This window comes from Podarcis bocagei, assembly GCF_964188305.1.
Source record: "Podarcis bocagei genome assembly, chromosome: 4".
Taxonomy (NCBI): domain Eukaryota; kingdom Metazoa; phylum Chordata; class Lepidosauria; order Squamata; family Lacertidae; genus Podarcis; species Podarcis bocagei.
In genome coordinates, this window is record NC_138128.1 from 16307938 (window position 1) to 16332453 (window position 24516).

Genomic DNA, 24516 nt, shown 5'->3' on the forward strand with positions numbered 1-24516 from the left:
GGGGGCATGTTCAATGTAGGATAAGCCAAACCAGTCAGGAACTGAGCAGAAAGCACAAACAGTCTTTAGTGCATTGTGGATTTTTGAGGAGACATATACTGAGATATTTTGTGAGCACCATAGGCAGTTCCGGCGGGTGCCACATTGCTAACCTTTCTGCCATGATTTGTTAGAATGCGTCCCACACATTTCCTCTTTCCTTCTCTTGTGTGCTTACAATTCAACAGTTCTGGGGTTTCTTAAACCAAACTTTCCATTTACATCCAGACGGTGAAACTATTATGAAGCCAGGAGGATTCGTATCCCGGTTTATAGTTCAAGATTTAAAGCATAGTTTCCTGGTTGGGATTAATGGGACAGTGTGGTTTAAGAAGCCCTGGAAATATTAAATTATGGTGCAAGAGAGAGGGGAGGAAGGAGCAGAGGAGTTGGGGTGTAGCCCCAAACATGCATTCTCAGTATAATAAAAACAGGCTTTATTAGACCAAGAACATTATGTCTGGACTGGGCCAACATCTGTTTAGTGGCCAGTTCTTCAATAATTGCTTACAGATTCCTCGACATCAATTTTCTCTGCCTTTCTGTATATCTGAAGTAAAATATGCATCTGAACGTGTGTGTGTGTGTTTCACATGCCCTGCTTTGGGATTGTTATTATTTTTAAAAAGTGGAATATACTTTTTTGAAATAAAATAGAACCCCAGATTCATTAGCCTTTCTCATGGGGCAGGTGCTCCAATCCGTAAATAATTTTGGCTGCTCTTTTCTGAACCCTTTCCTGCTCGTAATTGCCTCTTGCCTTTGCAGGAAGATTAACTGACAGCCTGTTTGGGTTTTTACATTTCAAAGAGTTATTCCTTTGTTATTGAAAGAGGATCACATTGGATTACATAGCTTCATAGCAATTGTGACCCCCCCTTCCCAGTCTGTGGGGCCCTCCCCATAACTCTTCAGCTCTAACAGTGGGAAGAACATAAAAATTGGTGTCTGAAAGGCCTAAATCTTCTAAGCTTAGGAGATCAGGTACTTAATTTAGACAATGCAGATCAAACTTTGAGCATTAAGTTAGCCAAGAACTTGTTCTGGCCTAGCAGTAGCTCCATCAGACAATTTCCAATTTGCTACAGGTTCAGCTAATGTGCATTTCTTAAAGGGTGTTTTTGTGATTGTTTCTTTCAGAGCGATTTGTGGTCTTTGGGGATAACAGCCATCGAGATGGCAGAAGGAGCTCCTCGTGAGTACAACCCAATTTCACACTTTATCATAACTTGGATTGCTGCTTGTTAAGGTTCATTATGCGCTATCAGCATGTCCAGTCCTGCGGTGATAAATTGTATATAGGCGATCACCAAGTAGAGTGTTGAAATGAGATAGATATGGGATTCATAGGACTGGATTCTCTATTTATCTAAGACAGGGATTGGAATCAGTGCTGCTGGCCACCATAGTGGGAAGGAGGCTTAGCCTACAACACAAAGGTGTGCCGTAACTTGATTCTAGATTCAGGTAGGTAGCTGTGTTGGTCTGACACAGTCAAAAAAATAAATAAATAAATAAATAAATAAATTGTTTGATCCCCGTATGGGACAGCTACATATTCCCTTCAGTGTCCCTTCCAACTCTATGATTCTAAGTATTTTTCAAAGTATTTGCTTTATTTATTTAATATGGCTTTAAATTTGTTTAAAATGCTTTTTTATTTTTAGATGTTTCTAACCTATTTTAAATGTTTTATTTTATTTAATCACAGAACCGTTTGCCATCCTGAACTCCTTTGGGAGAAAGGCAGGCGCATATATATATATATATATATATATATATATATATATATATATATAATATCACAAGAAATAAAAGCCCAAGATGCCTTCACACTTAAGCTTGGTTCCAAGAAATGGAATGCCTGGTGGGAAAAGAAAAAACAGAGGGGTGGGATTGTCCGATTGCAAGTTCTCAGCAAAGTACACCGGGTTCTGTGGGAGAAAATAAAATTCATTCTGGAACATGGCTGAAAGAGAAACTGTGCTGTAAGGGTAAGCCTGCAGCTCTTAGCAGGAGTCACGCATAGCAGTGTGTTCTCACTGGGAGAGCAGAGCAGGCGTTAAAGCCCATTGACAAACTCAACAGGTTCAGCTTCCTGTGGCTCATGTGGTTGTAGAGAGAACACCAAAAGGATTTCAATAAAGCACTGAATGTCTTTGGTAGAATGTTCTATGTACTGTATTCCATTATGTTTTGTACTGTACCTGATGCCTTCTATTTTGGGGTTTTTTCCCCAGCCCTTTGTGACATGCATCCCATGAGAGCTTTATTCCTCATTCCTCGGAACCCAGCCCCCAGGTTGAAATCAAAGAAATGGTGAGTGTGCTCGCCTACCGCTCTCCACATATGAGCTTGATTTGCATGCTGTAAGGGGCCATTGTATTTTATTTATGTTCCAGGCACTGCAAAAACAAGACAAAATCCACCTCTGCAAGAAATGAGGTGTGATTTGGTCTTTATTAAAAACGGATGGTAAAATGTGTGTGCAGAAATTGGACAACTTCGGTGGGGATGACAGGTTTTTCTAATTGCAATCATTTGCTCATCAAAGGTATGGGCTGAATTCTATTTGTTAGGGGTGGGAAATCTATAGCCCATCAGCACCATCCAACAGGTCAGGGATTATGGGATTTGTAGTCTACAAATGACTACAAATCCCATCATCCTTGCCCATTGGCCGGTGCTGATGGGTGTTGGAGGGCAGCATCATCTGGAAAGGTCAAAGGTTCCCTGTCCCTGAGCTAGGCCAGTACTTTTCAGAAGAAAAAAGACTGGGGAAGATGAAATCCTAAGGGTACAGAACAACAAAGACTGTATTAATTCAATAAGTTTCACATCAGATTCCATCTTCAAGGACACTACAGATAACAGCAATGAAGTTTTAGATAGTGTAATGCTATTGAAACAATTTATACAATATAATAAAGGCAAAACTAATAGCATTAGAACATCAGCAGAAAGAGAAAAGGTCATCACATTATCTTCAAAAACATTTGGAATCCTTGTGCATATATTAAAATGTTTAGGGAAGCTTTTAATGTTTGATGTATTACAGTATTTTAATTTTTTTGGGAAGCCTCCCAGAGTGGCTGGGGAAGCCCAGCCAGATGGGCGGAGTATAAATAATAAATTATTATTATTATACAAATACTCATCAGAAAGAACTAAACAAAAAACTTTAGTAAGACTAAAGAGACCTCCTTTTCCTTCCCCCCACCCCCCCTTGATCCCAGTCTAGATGAGCATCCCACCCCACTCCAACTGCTATTTTAGTAGACAAAAGCAAAGTACTCATGGCCAATCATATGCTCAGTGTCATGTCTATTTTGGCTCTGAGAGAGCTCTGGGATGGAAGAACAATGGGAACTGTGTGATTAAGTGTTGGGTGGTGAGCCTCCCCTTCTACATCAGTGAAAGCAGAGCATGCTGAGGATCCTGCCATCTGTCAGCCTTCTGGTTTTTAGCAAGGCTTACATTCACATAGGAAAGCCGCGTTTAAACTCTGTTTGTTCAGAGTCCGAGAGATCAGCAGTTCCCTTCTGGACTCTGTGGTTCCAGAGTCCAAGGAGAAGTGGTCTTAAGTGGGTTTTGACCAGCTTGCCTATAGCATGTGAGGGTGTCTGACTCTAAAGCACTGTAGATGGAGATATCTTGTTAAATATGGAGAAAAATGATATGTTGGCCGCAAAACCCCTTGGGGGCTGAAGATGAGGAAGTTAAGCCAGTGAAATCCACTGATAAGTAGTGGAGGATTTGGAGTCTCACCTGCTGCTTCAAACCGGGGGGGGGGGGGCGGGGCGGGGTGGGAACAGAGGGAACGCCAAGGAGAAAAATGCTCCGCTCAGTTCTTGTCTTTGCATCTCTGCACCTGCTTTCAAATGGCTTTCATTTGCTTAAAAGCAGCGGATTGTTTTATAACTCGCAGTCAGCCTATAATCAAGGCGAAACAGTGATTTCGTTTCATTAAGTGCTAGCATTTCCTCAGTGTGCTGTGGAACAATTTTTATTCCTTTATTCTCGCCGTGGTTGTTTTCTTGTGAATCAGTTCTTAGTAAGCCCCAGCAAGTGGGTTGCGTGCTATTAGGGGTGGCTTTCGTTCAAGGATCTCGTAACGCTTTGCAAGCATTTTCCCCCTTGAATCTGGGCTCTTTCCCTTTTTTACTATCAGCTGTCAATACATGATTTAATCAAGCCCTGCACTCCTTGATTTCCAGGGGGAAAGCCTTGTTAGTCTCTTTTGTAGTAAAAACGACAGTGTTTTATGGCATCTTAAAGACCAAGGGTTGTATCCAGTGAAGTAATCCTGTTAGTGCAAGGATTTTTGCTTGTGCAATGGAATTTCCCCTCCCCCTGCTATTACTGCCTGTACCCCAAAACCTGCTCCAGAGGCTTGGGGCATTCCCCATAAAAGATTTGGGGATGGAGTTCACAGGGTGGGACGATGGATGGGAAATGCCATTGCACAAGTGGAAGTCCTGGTGCGAATGAGAAGACTTCATCTGATACAACTCTTAACACATTTATTGTGGCTTAAGTTCTGATCATCAGATGCACCAGCTGTCATCCCGAATTGCAGATACATGGTTGACAGGGTGGGGTGAAATCAGAAGGAAATCAAATGATGGAACTGTGACTAAGGGTCTATTAAGGCAGAGTCGTAGCTACGGGGGGGGGGGGGCAGGCAGCTAGCCAGGGTTTCTATCCCGGGTGAAACCTCCAGAAGGGCACTATTGATGCTCCCAGTTTGTATCTGTGTGTACACCAACAGACATGGGGGATGCCAAACTGGGTCATTATCCCACATGAAATAAAGCCTAGTTTCACTCTTTGTAGTACATTGTTGCTCAGGGAGTCTGTAATTGTTTGGGTGGGGAGATGCAGCATGTATCCATGCACACATCCACAGTGCTCCCCGGGGTCTTTGCAGTATGCAGACTATCCATTCCCTATTCTTCCATGCATGCACATGTCATCAACATCATCGTTCCACCTTTATTCCAAGAAGCCCAAGGTAGCTTTCATCATTTCCTCTTCTTTAAAATCTTAACAGCCACCCTATGATGATGGCTGCATGAACACAGTCCATTTAAAGCATATGCACACACACACACAAATAATCCTGGGGCTGTAGTTTATGCCTCACAGAGCTACAATTCCCAGCACCATTAATAAACTACAGTTCCATATATATATATATATATATATATATATATATATATATATATATATATCATGAGTGAGCTCTGTGACCCAGTGTTTTTTTTTTTGTTTTTTGTTTTGCTAACACAATGAGCTAGGATCAGTCTGGTTTTGTAACAGATATATATATACCTACTGTCCTATGAAGTATTGAATTTCTTCCCTTTATTTGAGTCTATAACAATAATTTGTCTGTCGCATTATAATTTTGCAGCTGAACGTTTGGCAAATTGGTGTCTGTAGTTAATTTTTCCCTCTGTGCACTCAGGAATATATCTATTATAGATAGGAAAGCATGAGTAAAGCAGAAGCTATTAATCACATGCAATACACAAGAATGTTTAAAATCCAGCTTGGTGGCAGCTGGGGTTCACCATCAGCTACTGCACAGCTATATCCATACAATTTTTACATCCCTTAAACATTAACAAGCAGTCAGTTCATAACCAATTGGTATTTACTGAAAAATAAATACCTTATAAAAGTATCTTGTAAAATTGGTGATTAAAACAGACTGAGCTGTGCATGCTTGGGCCCTGCAGATTTTGCACAAAATGTTTGTTTTATGCAAGCAGATTATACAAGCTAAAATTGTGCCTCTTGGACAGCTTTGGCCTGTCAAGTTTGTAGTCAAATAGCAATAGATCGTCTCTTGATGTTCTGATGGTATCTACATTTTTGAATAATTTGGAACTGTTTATCATTATGGTTGTTTCCCCCCAGAGTGCAAGCGAATCCTTTCCCTGTTTCTCCCACAGTGCCCTTTGAGTTTAAGACATACCCTCTCTTCTTCTTTCTGATACGCTCTTTAAAAGTTCAGATAGTAAGTAGGGCTTCAAAGTCTTAGTCCTCCTGTTTGTCTCCAGCACTGCCATCCCATTTGTGCAGCAGATTTGTACTTGCGGAATAAAAGTTTTGCAAGGGAAGTTTCGTTGCTTCCTAGTTTTGGCGGGAGCGCCATTTTATTTTGGTGGGAGCGCCATCTTAGTCGGCCTGGGTCCCATTGGTATTGTGTGGACGTTTATTTAATACTCCCCCACCTGGTAAGGAAGGGATCGAGATGCCTATTAAAAGGAATCCCAGTCCTGCTCTCCCTTCTAAGAGGGTGATTAGAGGTCCGTCTCAGTCACTGCGTTCAGGACCGACCCCTCAACTTACGCTGGATCGCTTGACTGCCCTTAGACAATACCCAACCAGCCTTTACCCAAAAGGAGCACACAGAAATCAGTATTGAAACTGAGAGGGAACTCTCAGTGCAGCGAAACTACTCAAAGCACTGAACGAAAGCACCCAGAGAGCGACAATCGCAAATTGTCCAAAGTCATGTTAGCTAAAAAACTGCAAAGCTGCAGCTGCAGCCAAATTACAGGGACACCAGCCACTGCAAGGGGAGCCGAGTGGGCAGAGATCAATGGGCAGCAGCAAGCTCCGCAACCAGGAGCTTTCAGGGGCTGGAGAGCTAGAAAGAAGGGAAGTAGAAGGAAGGGTGGGGGGAGGACAACTCAAAATGGAAACAATAAAGAAAGCATTAATAAAAAGGGGAAGAATAATGGAAGGCTATCACCAAGACGATCCGTCAAAGGTAAATCTCTCGGCTGCACAGAGGACATGCTATTAGCTTGTTCTGAATGCACAAGCCGAAAGAGGAAGCTCTGGGTCACGTGCATGGGTATAGATAGGTCCCTTGATTTGTTTAAACTGCGCCTCATTGGCCAGATTGAACCCAACATTGAGGGACCTACCAATCGGGTGTTGTGACCAACCAAGCCAACCCACCCACAACACAGGAGGTCAGTCTCCAGGTCTCACCGCAACACGTGCCCTCTTTTAGGGAGGACACGATAAACCCAAACATCCCCCTGTATAAATATTTTGATAAGGGTTAGCAAGGCAAGAATCATCAAATGTTGGCCATGCAGTAGACATATATTTCATCTCCTGGATTTTTTAATTAGCCTTTAGAATTATATATTTTTAAAAATAGGAACTGAAAAGTGTTATGTTTACAAACCCAAAGGGGTTAGTAGTTTCACTTAGCCTGAAGTTTCCAAACCCCATTAACTTCCGTCTGAATGATTTGCATAGATTAAGAGGCCTACAAGTAAGGCCAAAAAAATGTAGCTCATGGGGTATTGGGGGAGGCATGGCAAGAAAGTTGTAAAGAATCCCTCAGGGTAAAGAATGCCTCTGGCCACAGGGGTACCTAAAGTTTTTAGGATAAAGAGAGCCATCTACTGACTAAAAGGGGATGATCATAATCTGATAGGTCTGGTAAAACTCCCATTGTGAAATACAGCAATATTGTTTAAACTCAGACATCTAGCACAAAGGAAAGTGTGAGCACTATGTATAATTACAGAAACAAATATTGTGACTTAAACACTGGTCAGATCTTCTCTCTTTCTTTCTTAGGAGGTCCAGATCGTTTGATCAAAGGATTTTCTTGCTCATTTGTGTGTGAATATCTGTTTGCCACCTATAAATCACAGGTTTACCATCTTGGTAATTTAGGGCTGGCTGCATACCATACATTTAAAGCAGATGACTTCGCCCCCAAAATCCTGGGAACTGTTGTTTATCGCTACAGTTCCCTGGACCCTCAACAACCTATAGTTCCCAGAATTCCTTGGAGGAAGTCATGCCCTTTAAATGCACTTTAAATATATGGTGTGTGCACAGACAAATTAAGGGAGAAATATTGTAGGTTCTCAGTTGTCATAAAGTTTAATGGAGCATTAGGTACTAATGATATAGACATTGTGAGAAACGTAGCTTGACTACAGAGGAGTTTGACTGCCCTACGTCCAGGAAGTTGAAAAACACAGTGGTCATTGAGGCGCCTTTAAACCTTTTTAACATTATCTTTAAATACTGCTTAGAGAAATGCAGTAAAAAAAGTGACAGGCAATCCTTACGTTTAGTGCAGGGTTACTTCCTGTTGAGGAAACAGTGTTACGGATTAAGGTCAGCCTCCTACTTCCAAAATGTAGCAGTAGATGAAAAGTTGGGAGGTGATCACCACCCAAAATTTATAGACTTTTGCAGTTTGGTTTAAGCATAGGCCTTGGAGAAAGGCCAGAACCTGCTCATAAATCCTGCCTGACTTCCATAGATTGAAGCAGGATTTAACACATAACACATTACAGTGGAAAACATTACAGTTGCCCTGGTCAGTTCATTTAAAGCCCTAACCATGTATTAAGTGAACATCCTTGAGTACCAGTGAATTGCGTCTCTCTCCACCCTTGCACCCCACACCAACATCTCCCTTGTAAAATAGTGCTGAAAAAAGAGGCTGTTGGAATATTTTTGTATTGTTTGGGGGGGACAGGAAATGCCATAATATACCACTTGTTTTTTAAACGCCTGAGATATGACATCATTACATTAGTACCCCGTCCTTTCACCCAGTTGTACCCATATATGGCAGCCAATGCAGGTGACTGACTAGAGAATTTAAGCTTTCATTTGTTTCTCAAATACATGAGCATCTCCATTTCTCTACATGAATATGTAGAGCTTACCATATTTTTCCATGTATAAGACACCCCCATGTATAAGATTACCCCTATTTTTTTTAACCTGAAATTAAGTTGTTTAGCTTTTGGGAGGGTGGGGGAGGTCACTTCTGCCAATCGCTCACCTGCCTGCCCACCACTGCCGATAGCTTGCCACAGCCACTGCCGATCGCACACCTTGCCGCAGCCGCCAATTGTCTGCCCACTCGCCGCCACCAACAGCCCACCTGCCCACTTGCCACAGCTGCCAATCGCCTGCCACAGCCAATCGCCAGCAGGCCTTGCTGCAGCCACCAATCACCCGCCCAGTCGCCGCTGTCAATCTCCTGCTTGCTGCTGCTATTAACTGCACGTCCCCCTCTGCATTCATTATCCGTGTATAAGATGACACCCAATTTTTTGCCTATTATTTTTTTTTAACAAAAAGCATCGTTGTATACATGGAAAAATATGGTAATTTGTCAACTGCCTTCAGGTAATGTGAGGAGCTCTGCTCTTTGGTGTGTACATTCACACATGCAGGTAGATGCTCATTAGTGCAGGCATCCCACACACATGTGTACCAACCTGTTGATTAAAATCTGTCTGTTCTTTTCCACCTGAGGAGTGTGCCAGCAAAACTGGTCTTTTCAGTGAGGAGTGGGCACTTCCTCATTGCTTGTTTAATCTGTTCCTGAATTCAGAAGTACTTTCTTTCTTATCCTAATGAGCGTATTTAGATAAGCAGGAACTGTAAATCAGACAGCTTTAGAAGATAACACTTATTGTTTCATCCTGCAGTACAGTTTCGGTCATATCTGCCAGTTTGAAGCATTAATTTAAGCTAATATTCTTGTTTACCAAAACTGCATGCTGCATCGTAGTCCATCAGAATCTTCCTTTATTGTGAATCCCCAGTAGTCATTTATTCTTTTGCACAATTATTTCAGGAACAGTATCTTCCTACCATCAAATACCTGGGTTAATTGGAAAGTTTTAAAATACCTCTTGAAAGCCAATAATGAAGGAGACAGATGAACCCCACCAGGGAGGGCATTACCACAAGTGAGGACCCACCACTGAGAAGGCCCAATCATAGGTCAATGGCAACCAGGTAGTGCAGCAGCTGGGAGCTGCTGACAAGGCCTCACCTGCCAATTGCAGGGCTTGAGACGCTTGATATGGTTTCTGGTCACAATAGTTCCATGCAACCCCCAATCCAGAGGCAGTATGCCTGTGTGAATACTAGCTTCTGTGGGAAACGATAAAACTTGAAAGTGTAGATGGCAAGAGATTTGCCCTGAATCCTTAGTATGCAGTTATGTGCAATTAGATTATCTAAATTCACCGTGATTTCAGTTCTTAACGATTCCAATGTGTCCTCTGAACCATTTATGTGCCCTGAAGTAAAACATCTAAAGGGGACCCTTGATAAGACTGTTAAATCCAGGGTCTAAGCTTACGTAGCTATACCACTGTCTGCGGCCATCACAAACATTGCCTTTATCTTGTTACCTATACCTTTATCTGCATGTTTTCTTCCCTCCCCCCAAATTATCCAATTTGGGTAGGTCAAAAAAGTTCCAGTCCTTCATTGAAAGCTGCCTGGTAAAGAATCATGGCCAGAGGCCAGCCACCGAACAGTTGATGAAGCATCCATTCATTCGAGACCAGCCTAATGAAAGGCAGGTTCGCATCCAGCTCAAGGACCATATTGACAGGACTAAGAAAAAACGTGGAGAGAAAGGTAAGCAGAGAAGGTTATTCCAGAACCTAAGCTTTTGGAAATGAGAAGATCATTGTGTTGGTCCATAAAAGTGGTTGCCTATTTCTGTTGATAACAGATTTTTCACATTTTCCATATGGAAGATGAAGAAACATGAGAAAATGAGGTGTATCCCAGCACTCTGGGCACTCAGCACCATGTTCAGTTTGTTTTCTTCAGGGTCATCCTTAACAGATGTTACCGCTGAAATTCGGTATTTCAGATGAAAATGAGCCCTTCCATGGAATTAACAAAAATAAAGAGTTCGGAGATACATAAATGGAAGAGAGAATGGAGGGATTCCCAAATGTAATAGAAGATAAGAGAAGATGCATACTCCCCTAGGACCGATGAGAGATGAAAAAGGCACCTACATATTTCCTCAACAGCAAATAAATACTCTGTGGTCATTGAGGAGCAGTAGGGAGATACAGCTTGGGCTGCCACCTGTCCAGGTTTAAGCGGACACAACTGCATTGATTTTATTGGGGTTTCAACCAGGCCAGGGTATTTTCTACTTCATGTTTAAGGCAGTAGGGATTTAAACACAACAGTATATTTAAACAGCAATGGAGACACATGCTAAAATGTAGGCTATCTTTTTAAGTTCATGTGGACAAGCCATGAAATTATCTGGTAATTTGTTATGTTATACTGCATTGCAAAAGCACTCTGAATATTTCAGAGAAGCAAACAGAAACAGAACAAGCTGCCAGATTTGTTACGCCGTACTGTTTAATGCAATAATATTTATTAATGGCTTGGGCTTTCTCAAAGAATAGATTTGATCCTGATTGAATGCTGATTGAATAGGCTCATAAAATGAGGAGCTATTTGCAGAAGAAACTTGCTCAATTAATGCATTTCCAACCTACTAACTTCAAAATGTGAATTTATTGATTTTCTATGATGCCAGTAAGAAGTTCTATAAAATATTTTGAATTAACACATCACTGGCCTGGTTCACATGTCATATTAAACCACAGCTTAAAACAAACTACGGATTAATGTGAACAAGAAGCATGCTCCTTCCCTGGTCCTGCTGCACTGCAGACAGAGCAAGCAACAATCTGGCTTGTCATGTGGTCTGAACGAGCCAAACACTGATTTGCTTTGTCTGTGGCACAGCAGATGCAGGGAGGATTGGCCTAGCAATATTTGAGCGTTGTGCTCTGACATGCTGTTCTTTCACATTAAACCATGGCTTGTTTTAAACTGTGAAGTGGGGCAATATTTCTTTGGCTTTGCCATTTCATCATTATTAATTTTTTAGGTGCAAGCGTATTAGGGCTGAAGTTATGGGGGAAAGGATAGGGGTCCTTAAAGAAATTCACAAGCCTCAACCCCTGACTTACTCCAGCTTTTGTCAAATCATAGCATCCCCTCCTCCTGTAGTATTCTAAAAACAAAAGCTGCTGGGGGCAGTGAAGAAAAGCAGGCTGCCCCCAGCCCCTGTATACCTGTTGTAGGTCATTTTATCAACTCAATCAAAAGCAGATTCTAGTATAGTGTTAGGATGTGTTTTGTCTTGAAAATGGAGGTTATACCCTAGAATGACAAGTAATTTAATAAATGCAGCTCATTCCCCCATTGATTTTGTTTGCCATCATATTCTGCATTTGGCTTCCTTTTCCAGTGTCATAGGAAATGCAGGATAACATCTTAACGGACCTTTTATGTAGACTGGCTAGAAGGAAATGTCAGTGTTAAAGAGTGGTACCTCCGGTTGCGGACAGAATCCATTCCAGAGCTCTGGTTGGATCCCAAGGTTTCCGCAACCGGAGGGACTACTTCTGCGCAAGATGTAGTGGTTCAGAGCGGTGGACTTGTAATCTGGTGAACCAGGTTCGCTTCCCTGCTCCTCCACATGCAGCTGGTGAGTGACCTTGGGCTAGTCACACTTCTCTGAAGTCTCTCAGCCTCACTCACCTAACAGAGTGTTTGTTGTGGGGGAGGAAGGGAAAGGAGATTGTTAGCCGCTTTGAGACTCCTTAAGGGGAGTGTAAGGCGGGATATCAAGTCCAAACTCCTCCTCCTCCTCCTCCTCCTCCTCCTCCTCCTCTTCTTCTTCTTCTTCTTCTTCTTCTTCTTCTTCTTCTTCTTCTGTGTATGTGCGTGTGGCGAAACACTTCTGGGTTTGCCACTTTCACAACTCAAAATTAACGTTACCCAATGGTAACGTAAGCCGAGGTGCTACTGTATTATGGTCATAAGAAACTGCTTTATACTGTGTTAATCCGTCAAGCCCCATACTACTGACTCCTTCAGTTAGCTACAAGTATTCAGCATATTGCACGAATCCCTTTACCAGCCCCACTACCAGACATCTTTCCTTAACAGGATTGCTGTGAAGATATCAGTAAGATAATATATGTGATGTGTAATAAATAATAATAAATGTAAAGTATTATTATTTATTGGCGATTGAACCCAGAACCCTTTGCATCCATAACGAAGTTTCAAGTCACATTACATCTTATTTCAGTCCTGTTCCTTATAGGCTATTAAGATGTCATAGGTATATTCAGTATACATATAGTTGGGGTTTTCCCATGATTCCTAGTTATAGCAGGATGGATTTTGTGTGTATTTCAGGCCCAAATGATGGGGTTGCCCATTAACTTTATGCAGCTGGTCATTTCAATACATAGTCAGGGGTCATCATGAAAAACGTAAGAAGGATCTCAGCCCTTAACTTGCCTCAAGAGCTTGAATTCAGTATATTCCTTAGGTCTGCCTACTCAACTGAACAGGGCCTGATCATGGAAGGTGGAATGTTTTGAATGCAATCTTCTTAGCAGGGTTTTTTTTTTATCTTTGGTAAAATACAAACTTGTGGGTAGGTTGTGAGGTGTGAAGCCAATTCTTTAAACCATATTGATTCCCCGCCCCTCAGTGCCACAAGTTAAAATGAAAAAGTTTTCTGTTCTCACACTACAGCCCAGGGGCCTTCATCTAGCAGGGGGAAAAATGAATGATTTCTGTAAAGGATGCTGACATTCAATTATGTTCCTAGATGAGACTGAATACGAATATAGTGGAAGTGAAGAGGAAGAGGAAGAAAACGACTCTGGAGAACCCAGGTAATGAATAAATTGTTCTTTTCTGACTCTGTGTGCTTAAGACCATTGGAGTTTAATAGAAAGTTGTGTAGGGCTAGAGTGGGAAGAGACAGAGAAGATACATTGCCCTCAAAAATTGTGGCAGAGTGGGCAGCTGTCCCTAAAATTAGATTACTGCTTGAAAGCGATTCCTTCCTCTTGACTCTCACTGCTCCTATTCCTGACTCAGGTCTGCTATACCAACAAACATCTGGGCATGCTAAGAACCTAGAGGCGCTTCAAGATTGCTGCCAGTTTGAGGGTGGGATTCAGTCGCATACAAGCACATTCAGGTTGTGCGGTTAAAGTGGATTTGGCGCTCTTGCGCAACAAACCTGCTCCCTCCCCCCGAAAAAATTGGACTTTTGTTGTAAGAAAAATGATTGGAAAAAGTACTAGATAGCAATTGCTTTACATGGTGGCATGCATAACCACCGCACAAACAAATCAGAACGAATGCTCCATAAACATCCAGTGCGATGTAACCTCCCTGAAAATAATTTACAGAGGATACTGGAGCACATCTGTCTGGTCCCATTTAGAAGTGAAGCAGTAAAGCAATTTCTGGACTGTACCACTTAAGCCTACGTGTGGAGGCTTGTGAATTCCAGTGTTGCTCCCTGGAAAAGTTTCATACAAACTTCATGCCATGAAAGACTGGTCTGAATCCTTTACTGTCTGATACGCTAGCTTTCTACTTGTGAGAAAGATTTTTGCATGGAAGCACTCAACTATGTGAATTACTGTCTAAAGCGGTACATTCCAGGAAAAGTGTTATCACTTGATTCCACCACTTACAGAACCTGGGCTTAGGACTGCGCATAGGGAGCCTTGACAATCTGAACTGCAGTTGTGGCTATACAGATATAAATAAGAGGATGTCAGTCTCTGTAAAGTGTGTGACACAGCTGTGGAAGTACAGGGTTCTCAGAATATTCTCCAAATTAACTGACAGTGTTTTAGAAGTTTGTGTTTAAAAGTGAGCTACTGAACACCTCACAGGAGCCAATTACTACTGCCCTGGCAGACTTAAATTTGCTCCTGTTTCTCACACTCCTGCTTCCGCTACATGATGCTGTGCTTGGTAGGGCTGGGCGATACCAGCTTTCCAACAGCCTGATGTATTGCCAGCCAAACATTGCGGCTTGGTGATATACCGCAATGTTGAAAAAACAAGCTGCATTGGCCTCTGCCCGCGAGGCACCTGGGGAAAGTTCCCCAGCTCTCACCTCAGGAACTGAGGCAGTTTCACCCAGATGTTCGCAGGCTGGGACAACACAGCTTGCTTGTGCAGCTCAGCTGGGGAGGGGGAAGGTTCCCCCTCCCTAGCTGAGACAGCCCCAGTGTTCCTCCTGCTCACAGGTGACTAGGCAGAGCATCGGGGCTCCTTCGCACTCCCCTCAGCTGAGCAGTTTCACTGAGGCCCCCCCCCCCATGGCTCATGGGAGGCAGTGGGGCTCCTGGAACTACTCAGCTTAGGTAAGGGCAGTTGCACACTCCTCATCTGAGCAGTTTAAAGATGCAGAGGGAGGAACAAACTGTATCGGGAGCCTGTTTCTCCCTCTGCATCATATGAGGGGAGAGTGCGATGGCGGTTTCACTCAGCGATATATCGCTGGTGAAACTGCCACTGCTCCTGAGTCCCTCTGCTAGCAGCGCTGCTGGAGGAAGGAACTCTTTACTCCCTCCAGCGGATGCTGCTAGCAGAGGGACTCGGGAGCGGTGGCAGTTTCACCAGCGATATACCAGTGAGTGAAGCCGACATCGCGGTCTGCTCCTCATACCGGTCCTGGGCTTGACTCTCCGTGTTTTGTATTTCAAACACAAAATTTCCTTGGGGAATAAAATGGTGGAAATGAAACATCAGGATGGTTGTTTCGGTAAAGTTGGTTTAGTGATTTACTGCCGAGCAGAGGCTGCGGCTGTTCCCTTTGAGAAGAAGGGGTTATTTCCCCTCTGCTTACATAAAGCCAAGATGGTTATGCACAGCAGATTGATTTTATATTGTGGGGCTGAGTCCTAGAGATGGTGGGAGGCGGATTTCTGCCATTCAAGAACATCTGTTAGTAGTTGATTCAAACAGTTCAAGAACCACCAGTGTTGTTGAATGCTGATGTGCCCCTGGAATGACATGCCTTTGTCTTTCCCTGTGAAGCTCTATCCTAAACCTTCCTGGAGAGTCAACATTAAGACGGGATTTTCTGAGGCTTCAGCTCGCAAACAAGGAGCGTTCAGAAGCCCTTCGTCGGCAACAGCTGGAGCAGCAGCAACGTGAGAACGAGGAACACAAGCGGCAGTTGTTGGCAGAGCGGCAAAAGAGGATCGAGGAACAGAAAGAACAGAGGCGGAGGTTGGAAGAGGTACTAAATGCGCCTTTGCATGTAGGGCTTTCTAAAAGGCCTCAAAGGCTTTCATTTTGGGTAATGGCAGGGAAGTCGACAAATATGTGTTCTCAGCTGTTGGATGCTAGTAAATTTTATGTATCCGCACAAACAAACAAGCTAAGTTCTGAGCTTAGAATAGCAAAGGAAGGACCATATAGATGCATAGGTGCTGCAGCAGATGGTGAGGAAGTAGCAGGCATGCCACAAGTTGGATGCAATTTAATAAAGGGCAAGAGCTTGTATTTATCTTCATGTTGGCTCTAGAAGTTTATTTCTTAAGCTGTGGCTGCCGTACTGTAACTATCTGGGCTGTAATTTATAAGGTTCATAAACAATTCACAGGCATCAGGGAAAAATTAATATGGCTGCCATAGCCACAAATTCAGCTGCTCAAGCCCAGTGCTTTTGGCAATGCAGGAAGACTGAAGCAGAGACACAGCAGCAGTGCCCCCAATATCCATCCAAGTATTACTCAGTGTAGACACACTGAAATGAATGGACATGACTAAGTCAGGTCCATTCATTTCAATGGCTCTACTCTGAGTAAATACCACACATAAATAGAACACCATCCATGAATTCTAAGTATTTAACATGGACCATGTTTCTGTCCATCCCATTACTATCTAGCCACAGTACTCTTTATTTCCATATCATTCCCAGTCTAATAAAGCCTGCACAGAGAATACTGTCTGTCCCACTTGCTTGTAAATTAGGCCTCTTTAACTGAATCAAGTGAGCTCTTTGTTCTCTTGAGTGAAGGACATTCTGACAAAGAGTGGCCCATTTGTGGTTACCTTTGTGATGTCCTCATAGCCACTCATATTGAAGTCATCCCATCCCATTAAAAAAAAAGACAATTAGCTATCTGTGCCAAGAGGTCACTGGACAAAGACTTCGAACAAATGGGCTTTCCTGTTACATGGAACCAGTCATTTCGCCCATTATATTCAGTCAAAGTCGCCTTTTGCTCTCTGGGTTTCTAGGCAATGAACAATGAAGCCTGAGGCGAGTAATTTAAACGTGAAAGAATTTCAAGCAGCTGATTTTGTGCTACTTGAGGAAAAGTGAATAGTTCTTTTCCGTGCTGCTATTATTCAGGGCTAAAAAGAGAAGGCAAAGCATATCTCAAGACAGCAGCATTGTTCAGCCTGGTAAATATATGAGGGCTGTTTCACATACTACTTTGTATTGCCATGATGTTGACCATGACCTACAATAATACACAACATTTCCCATTCACTCATGGGTCTTCAGCTTTCTGTTCACAGTAGGTAGCCCCTTGGTGCAGGACCCCATATTCCATTTTGAAACTCAGGAGAACTTGGATGCGGTTCATTTAAAAAATAAATAAATCTGTTTTTTATCAAGTCTCTCAGACCAGCTTACAAACAACCACAGAAAGCAACAATCCCTGCAATAAAAATAAAACCATCATTCGTGCAATGAAAGAGTTAAAATCAGTTGCCTTGAGAAACACAAAACAATTTGCTAATTCAGAAAAGCCTTGCTTAAAGGTCCTTGAAACTTGGTATTGTTTCTTACCATTCTTTAAAACATGAACCGTGATCAGCCAGAACCACCAATTAAAAAGTCGTATACAATACAGTGGTGTTTTTTTTTTTAAAAAAAATAAAAATCGCACACACGACCACTTTCCCACAGGATGTAATTGGGAAATATTGATAAATGCTTGTGTAAAAACAAATGTTTTACAACGCCTTTTTTTAAAAAAAGAATGTGATGTTCTAGCCAGTTTTGAAACTCTACTGTTTAGTGTAATATTGCCTAGCCACTAAGGAGTCAGAAAGCCCAAATGTACTTGCTTACAGGGTTACAAGGCCTTCAGGGTTAAGATCAAGGAGGTCGCAGTTGGCAATAAATTTTATAAGACCTCCTTTGCCAGCTATACTGGCCTTCTGGATGCAGGAAGTGTTTGACACAGCATTTAAAATATGAACCTCAACCTGCGATGTCACAGGTTTTTTTCTATCACTCTTTGTTATGGGGTTTAATCTGAGGGTTGTTTTTATAGTTTAAAATGTGGGTTTTTTTCTGCTGTATTGTGACTTGCATTGTGCTAGCTGCCTTGAGTTCCTCAGCAAGTAGGCAGGATATAATTTTTTTAAATTACCGTATTTTTCGCTCTATAACACGCACCCGACCATAACACGCACGTAGTTTTTAGAGGAGGAAAATCCGTAGGCATGCCACCCGTAGGCATTTCCTCCATAACACTCACAGACATTTCCCCTTACTTTCTAGGAGGAAAAAAGTGAGTGTTATGGTGCAAAAAATACGGTAATACGTTCAAATATTGACCCACAGTAGTGCAAAGAGAAAAGAGATAATGTGTTACAGGCCGCATGGCAAATGGGGTAAGAAGAAAACAGTGAGTTAAAATGGAGAAACGCTTTCCTATAGCAAATGTAGTGATACGGCCTTCTTGAGTGCGTAAAAATATATGTAAAAGTGGCCCTCGGGATGATAGGGTTTATGCAGCTCTGATCTACTACAAGGAATCTGGTCCTGCCATTGCAATTGGATGCGTCTGCCTCCAAAAAAAGAGCAGGCGATCCGGAACAACCGGGGGATGGAAGAGGAGATGGGATTAGCTGCCGTCTTGTAATAACACAGCGCTGGCTGGCTGTCACGTAGTCAAATGCTCTTTTATGCTGAAGCAAATAATAATAGCCTTTCTCTGCCTGTCTTCCCCCAAGAGGTTTTCATTTGTGAGCTTCATGGCCTTCTGCTTAACAATTTCTTGGTCATTATAGGGGACTTAAGGAGCTGTGGGCACTCTAGCTTACTTGATGGGGCCTGAGGCTCCTTATACCCCTGAGAGCGCCACACATCTTACCCTCATATTCTCCCCACCCATGGCTTAAAGTAGGGTTGGCAACTGGCAGTCTGCAGACTACATTCCACCACTGTCCTGGGTTTATGTGGCTTTCCTTTGCTTCCTTTACCTCCAAGCTGGAAGCAGCTGGCGTGAGCGTCTTTGCCTGCGGCACTGAAAGAAAAAATCCAAAACAATGTGGTCTGTGCATGATGCTGGGAAATTAATGCTTATGCTCCAGATGATTGGAAAAGTCACCCAAAGCGGCTGCTTTCACAGCTTCCTTCTCAGGCAATGCACCGCTTTTGAATTCTAAATGTCAAACAGCACCAGATTAATCCAAGCTTCAAGTAGGGAGACAGCAGATAGAGGGTTTTGTGAGTTTCAGGTGTGCTTTAAATGAGGGCTTTCTAGTTCAGACCAGCCCCATAGATCACAATAATCATTTCTGGATGGACACCCTGGCTTATGCCTTCTTGGTATTGAAAATTGCTGCAGACACCCTAAAAACGATTCATGCTGCATTTTAGCAAATCAAATTGTTACCTAGCCCAGAACCATAGCACCTTAAAGCTGTTTATATTGCGATAAATGCACAGCCATTGCTCATTCCTTACAAAGAATTCAGATTGCTTTCCTCAAGGAAGCCCTTGTATGGTATATGCCAACTTTTATGCAATCATGCCACAACATGTTGTTGTGTAAGTATTATTCTTTCCCCAACTAGTGATTGAGAGCACTGTCTAGACACTTTCTTGCAAAGGGTCACGAATACCTGTTGCCTCCTGTCCGTGCATCACTTGGTGGCTGGTGACAGGCAAGCCATGTCCAGCTTCAGGTGGTATTCAGGCGGAGGTCAACTGCTGAGACTTAACAGGGGCAGTTCCAGAATCACATCATTACAGAGGATTGAAGTCCAAGTAGAGGACTTCAAGAAGTCTAAACACAGGGGCAACCTGAGAAGCAAGGCTTTTAAACCTGAGTTTTCAAAGCCCCACCCACAGCACAGCTGCAAGCCATCCATGCTGCTTGCGTATTTGCTCTACTTGCAAGGAATCCTTGTTTCTCAGGTGAGCTGTTTGGCTTCTAGAAGCTGACTGAGACTGCACCTTTAGGCACCTGTGCTTGCTCGGTCTCAGTGGCCACTTCTGAGTCCAGAAAGGGGCTACCTGTGTCAGGAAGGGAAGGCTGCAATTCTATTTTGCCCGAGGCTCATGGAACCCCCTGGCCTTCCTCCTTGTCCCTCAAAACAGGCTGTTGCTCTGTGACATTTGCAGGTTGTCCTACAAGGAGAATTCCTTGAGTTTGGCCATAGCACCATAATTCGAGCATCTGGGCTGCAAAGAGTGGACTCTCAGGAGAACTGGAACTGACTAGCCTCAAGGCAAAATCTGGATTTACCATTTGGTGCCATTTCTTCCCTATCACCTTCTCCTCTGCTTTGGCTTGAGGCTTATGTGGGTTGGCTGCCAAGCTTTAGCTGACCAACATGCTTCTCAAGACTATACCTTATGAACTAGTCGTCTTCAATTCCCATACAAGTTTACTACCAGGCTGGATAGAGCAAAAACATTCCCCTGCTTTTTGAACAGGTGGAACCGGATGCTGACCGTCACAGTCAGGTGACTTCACCAAGGATCTGTGAGTGTCTAAATAAATAAAATTTGTTAGGGAATAAATGTAAAGCTTCTGGTCACCAGCTTTCAGGTGCTCGTTGTTTACATATAATAGGAAACCTCTGATGACTTAAAACTGATAAAGCGTTTGGTGTGCCTGGAAAAGCTTGATTACAGCATTTTTTAAAACTAGTTATCTCCCACTCCCCTTAATAAAGTCATGGAGGGAGCCAATATCCTGATGCTCACAGCTGGTGATAAAACCTGTTGTCGTCTTCCAGCAGGCAGTGCAGTCAGAAGAAGAATGGGGTGGATTGGTTCCATGCTAAGCCGGCAGTGCATAAGAGTGCTTCACTTGAGGCATCATCCATGAAAAAGTGGTCCGTGGCCCTCAGGTGTTGTTAGCCTCTGAACTCACATCAGCCACAGCCAGCGTGACCAATGGATGGGACTGATAGGAGTTGTAGTCCAGCAATATCTGAAGGGCCACTGGTACATCTTCGTGGCTTAAGGTCTCTAAGCAACATTATCATGTGTCTTGCTCATATATATTCCCCAGCTCCCATGAATTTGTTGTAGAGAAGCAAAAAGCCATCCAGACCCAAAGTTGCTGGCTTAGCATCCGGTAGTATATCTTGCCCTTTCAGCTAGTGTTTTTAGCATCAGCAAATGACTCCTCCAGGAAGCTGGTGGTTTTCTAAAGAGGCTGAATCTGAGCATGACAGTGAAAGGGTCATAGTCAGATGAATAATTTGACAGTCTGGTTGCAGTTGTCTGAAAGCTCTGTAAGTAGTAAATAATTTTCACAAGAGCAGCTCTTCCAGGGTGGATGATGAAGGAGTGCTTGCAGATTTCACGTTTGTGGCGTCCAAGATAGGAAGGACTGGAACTGAGCAAGTGCAGAGAGAATTGTAGAGGACTGAAAAAAGGGAAGCCTGAAGGAAGAGAAGTTATTTCCTAGTGGAAAGACTTTTGAAATAGAAAACTATGCACTGGTCTATGGCTGCATTCCAACAAATCTAATATGTGTGCGTGAAGGAAGGATGCACACAGCAGAGAATTCCTTTGAGGATTTCCCCTCCATTTCTGAAGGAAAAACCTCTTTATGCTCACATTTTAATATATTAATTGTAAAATGGGTTGCTTTTTCAGCATATGGTGACTATCTCAAAGAAAAGGTCAGCATTCAAGGTTTCCAATCCCCACACCCCTCCTCAAATGTTATTTCTACATTGATCTTGGCAACTCTCTGGAAGTACTCAAGAGACCACTGATAATCCTTAGGTCACAGTTTAACAATCTATGCAGTATAAAGTAAATTAGGTTGAGCTAAAACTGGCTAGCCCATTTAGTGGACTATTTCTTTCCTATGACTAAATGCTATCCTACACACACACACACACACACATACACACACACACACACACACACACACACACACACCCTTCCACATCTGAAGTCCTGCTTCATCTGCACAGTAAGGAAAAGCAGGGCCTACTTAGTGATGGTGCCACCTCTGTCTTATTTTAACTCCCATGATGTGTCCATGTAGTTGAACAGATTTGGTGTCACTGAGGACAAACACACCTAACTCAACACTGCCCTCCTTCTGAATTAGATGTGTTTGGCTTCATTGTCTCCCATGGAACCAAATTTACTGTCTCTGCCTCATTGTTACTAGGAAGGAGTGCTATTTTTAAACAGATAGTGACTGCAGAACTCAGCCTAGTACAAAAAAGGAAGGTCTTTTAGGAAAACAGCAGCAAACCAGTACCAAAAAAATGTAATAGTTTTGAGGTCTTTTACCAAAAGGTTTGGAAATGCTTGTTCCCAGTTTTTTAGCTTGGTCCCCCCAAAATAGTTTTAAAAATCATACTAAGAATACATGGAAATAAGATTTATGGAAACTGACTTAAATTTCTTGGGTTCAACTCTCCCTGCTCTATATAGTTCTATGCAAGGAATTGAGTATCCATGCACTGATTTTTTTAGTGATTGTCGAATTTTTGTTTTTAAAAAGTCAGATTATATTTTCTTTTGCTCATTGCCATATTCCGTTTCCTAATGCTGCAGCCTTATGTTGCTATAAACACTTACTCCTCTCCATTGGTATGATTTACTGCATTAGTTAACATCTCAGTGGGGAATTGCATATCACTGATGTACAGGCAGCCCATACCCCATTAGTTCTATAATGAAAGGTGCATTAAAACGGCAAACATGGTTCCAGAAAGGCAGGAGACGTCCCAGTGCTAGCAGGGGAGGAGCTGGAAACAGCTCCGTTGTTTCCATGAACTTCTGCAGTGAATGATTGAAGCTGTTGCCTATTCAGTTCTTTCTCTGTTTTATTGTTTGTGAGAGTCGGGGCCGGCCGACCCTTTAGGCAAAGTGAGTTGACTGCCTCAGGCAGCAGGATCCACATGGGCAGCAGATCCAGCCTCCAAGGAATGTATTGGCCACTGCTGTGGTGCCAGTGACAGCTGCGACAAGCTCCTTGGAAGGCGAATCTGCCACCTCCTTGGCAGCCCCCACCCCCAGTGCCGCTTCTACGGTGGCCTCTTTGCAAACAGGAGGCGCTGCTGGTCTCTTCCTACCCTTGCTCCCGATGTAGATCTTTATTCTCTGCTTGTTCCTGATGTGGATAGCTTCACTCAGCTCTTCTTCCCTGGTGGGGGCGGGGTGGGGAGCACCATTTTGTGGCTTGCCTCAGGTGCCAAAATGTCTTGAGCTGGCCCTGCTGAGAATATCAGCCTTTGGTGCCTGAGATCATCTCTCCATGATGGGAGCAGGGAAGCAATATATGCTTCTTTGCACTCAAGTAGTGCAAAAGTGACTTCAGTCCCATTTGGAAAGCATACAGGAAGGAGCATCCTTGGGCCACATAACTCAGTGTCATGTACACTGGCTGGCAACACCTCCAGGGTTTCAGATAGGAGTCTCTCCCTACATGGAGATGTGGGGAAACAGTGCTTCTGCACATGCAGATTACAGTGGTACCTTGGTTTACAACCATAATCCGTTCCGGAGGTCTGGTTGTAAACCAAAACAAGTTGTAACCTAAGGCACACTTTGGCCAGTGGGGCATCCCCCCCCAAAAAAAAAGGGTTGTAATCCCAAAAAAGGGGCATGCACTTCCGGGTTTGATGTGGTTGTAGTTCAAAACTGTTGTAATCCAAAACGGTTGCAAACCAAGGTACCACTGTATAGGCTCTGCTACTCAACTATGACCCTTCCTTAACCCTTCAAGAATACTGATCAGATTTATACATTGAATTATTAAGCAATTGGTTGCGTAATCATCTGCCTCTTAGTCAATTAATCTGCTTAATTTGAAGATATTTGCATATTACCAAAAGATACCTCATCAGGTATCTTTTTTATTTTTAGCAAGCTTACAGTTTAAGAAACAAAAGCAGCCTCTCACTGTTGCAAGATAAGGCAAATCAGTAATGCATTCCTTTCCATTACAGTAACACATTTAAACCAGAATATTCTCCAAACAGTCAAATGTGCCTTTAACTCTCAGACTCCAAGACTGAAATTGCTTCTTCCACACAATTAATCTAACAGACTAATTAAAGCTGGCAGCCTGAGCAATGATGGATAGGATATGCAGGCTTTGCTAGAGTCTGCTCTCAGGCCATTACATACGCCCATGAAGATCTCAGCAGAGCTATGCCCAGGGTAGCCTTGGTGAGAGGTAGTATTTTCATGAGGGCGCCATATTGTGCAGGCCCCACCATCTGACCCCATAATAAGATTCCCAGTTCACCAGACTGCAGTTCCTTCTTGCTGTTGCTGCTTGTTGCCATTGTCTGCTGCTTTTCTTGGTAGACAGATTGATAAAGCCCTCCTTACTATCAGGTTGTCTCCCCAATCTTGCCTTTCTGTTGTTTTACAGAGCTTTCTCTATGTAACTTAAATATATTGAGCTTTAGTTATATCTACTCTGATCTTCATTTATACTGTGTCTAGTTTAAGCCCAGCCACAAGAATGGCCAAAGCAGATTCCATGAGATTTTGTTTTGAACAGAGCCCTCCACATTGCAACTCACTTTTGAAGGATGCTGTAA

The 24516-nt window shown here is 42.9% G+C and overlaps 1 protein-coding gene across 7 annotated transcripts in view; it reads left to right on the plus strand.

The window, feature by feature from the left end:
- Positions 1 to 24516, plus strand: part of TNIK (TRAF2 and NCK interacting kinase) — a 297411-nt gene that overhangs the window by 192648 nt on the left and 80247 nt on the right. For all 7 annotated transcript variants that reach the window (XR_014007042.1, XM_081189958.1, XM_081189957.1 and 4 more), the window contains 5 exons: positions 1180 to 1234; positions 2280 to 2358; positions 10310 to 10485; positions 13520 to 13586; positions 15760 to 15964. Coding sequence is in view for 6 of the 7 variants with exons in the window: in XM_081189958.1 (XP_081046084.1) it covers positions 1180 to 1234; positions 2280 to 2358; positions 10310 to 10485; positions 13520 to 13586; positions 15760 to 15964 (582 nt within the window). In the remaining variant the exon portion in view is untranslated. The remainder of the gene's footprint in view (positions 1 to 1179; positions 1235 to 2279; positions 2359 to 10309; positions 10486 to 13519; positions 13587 to 15759; positions 15965 to 24516) is intronic.